Source organism: Bombus impatiens, unplaced genomic scaffold, assembly GCF_000188095.3.
Source record: "Bombus impatiens unplaced genomic scaffold, BIMP_2.2 scf_0229, whole genome shotgun sequence".
In the NCBI taxonomy this organism is placed as follows: domain Eukaryota; kingdom Metazoa; phylum Arthropoda; class Insecta; order Hymenoptera; family Apidae; genus Bombus; species Bombus impatiens.
Window position 1 is genome coordinate 1 of NT_176648.1, and position 1,659 is coordinate 1,659.

The 1,659-nt window shown below is 38.9% G+C and overlaps 1 protein-coding gene across 1 annotated transcript in view; it reads left to right on the forward strand.

The window, feature by feature from the left end:
• Positions 1-869: 869 nt before the first annotated feature.
• Positions 870-1,659, forward strand: part of LOC117151485 — a gene marked incomplete in the record, with an annotated part of 2,476 nt that continues 1,686 nt past the window's right edge. The window contains 1 exon segment of the mRNA XM_033320043.1: positions 870-1,657. Coding sequence (XP_033175934.1) covers positions 903-1,657 — 755 coding nt within the window.

Genomic DNA, 1,659 nt, shown 5'->3' on the forward strand with positions numbered 1-1,659 from the left:
AAATATATATAAAGGTAATAATCTAAGCAATTCTACATTCAAATAAAGATCCGTTCAACGAAGACAAATATTTATTGTTCCCAGCTTTAATCCTCTCCCGTGCCAGTATTCCTGCACATAGCAGGTTAGCCGAAAAGTGGAATTCGTTTACCAGTTGCATTAAGCATCAGTTAACGCTACCCATTAAACGAAAAAATAATAAAATTAAGATATTTTGAAATAGTCCTTAGACTATTTCTGGTGGCAGCAACTACCGTATTAATTAGAAATCTAAATCAGTATTACATACACAATAATATCATTTCAATTTATTTCCCTTCAGATTAAATTCAAACTCAACAAAAAAATTTTCAGTAAAATTTAAATTTAAAATTTGATCGATGTCAATAAATTTTTCAGTAAAATTTAAATTTAAATTTTGATCGATGTCAATAAACTAATACGTAACATTAGTATATATATAGTAAATATTTTGGTGGCAGCGGTGGGATACGCTTCACGGAGGATTAAAGTCGGTTTAAACAATTCGATACGCTGCATAGAAGAATAAAGTTGTCACGCTTGTTAATAAAATATACATTCATGAAACAATGGCGACTGTAGTGGAATCGTTGAACGAAGAAATGGTTTTGACATTGTCGGAAAAGCTTAAAGCATGGGATGCGAACTTCCGCGATATGAGTGCAAAACTCGCCGAATTACAAAGCGGCTTATTCGAACTTAAAACAAAACAAGAACCTAAAACACCCGTATCGCCGCCGACAACGCAACAAGAGACGGTCCAGCCGAATGGACATACTAAGCCAATTTAGCTAAAAGATGCGATCGAATCGGTGCCAGTGTTTGACGGATATCGACCATCGGTATTCCACTTTTTAAGAGCTTGTGAGCGCGCGCGAAATATGATTCCCAGATATCAAGAACCTCAACTGGTAAAATTGTTAGTAAATAAGCTCCGTGGACACGCGCTCCTCGCCATCGAAGACACGGAATTAATGAGTCTAAATGATTTCGGAAACAAATTAAAGGATCTATTCGGCCCAAGGAAAACTCTTAACGAATATAAAGGGGAATTAGGAACGATATTTCAACGACCCGGGGAAGACATATTGGATTATATGGATCGCGTTAGAAATCTTAGATTGGCAATAATGGACGGAGAAAGAGGCGACTACGGCATCATATCCCCCGATATCCAAGATACTATAGATTGGGAAACGAGAGAAGCTTTCGTTAAAGGACTTCCGAACGAGGTATATGTGCGAGTAAAAATAGCAGGATACCATACTTTAGAAGATGCGTATCGTCAAGCCGTTAAAGCAACACACGAATTGAAACAAATAACCGATAGAACGCGACCCCAACGACCGACACCCTCGAACTATTACAGACGCGACAACGCACATCCTTCGAACACTAACAACAATATCAGGAACAACCGCCAAGATCGAAGATCGGTACCTCCATCGCAGAATTTTTTGAATTCAACAGGACGAAATATCACGTGTAACTATTGCAAAAAACCCGGGCATCTAGTGAAAGACTGTTACAAATTTAAAGCCCGAGTAGATGCCGGATTAATCGTACCCTATGCTTCGAGACCATCGGGAAACCAAACACGTCCTTCGGGAGAATGGGGCGAGCCACGAAGGAACGACA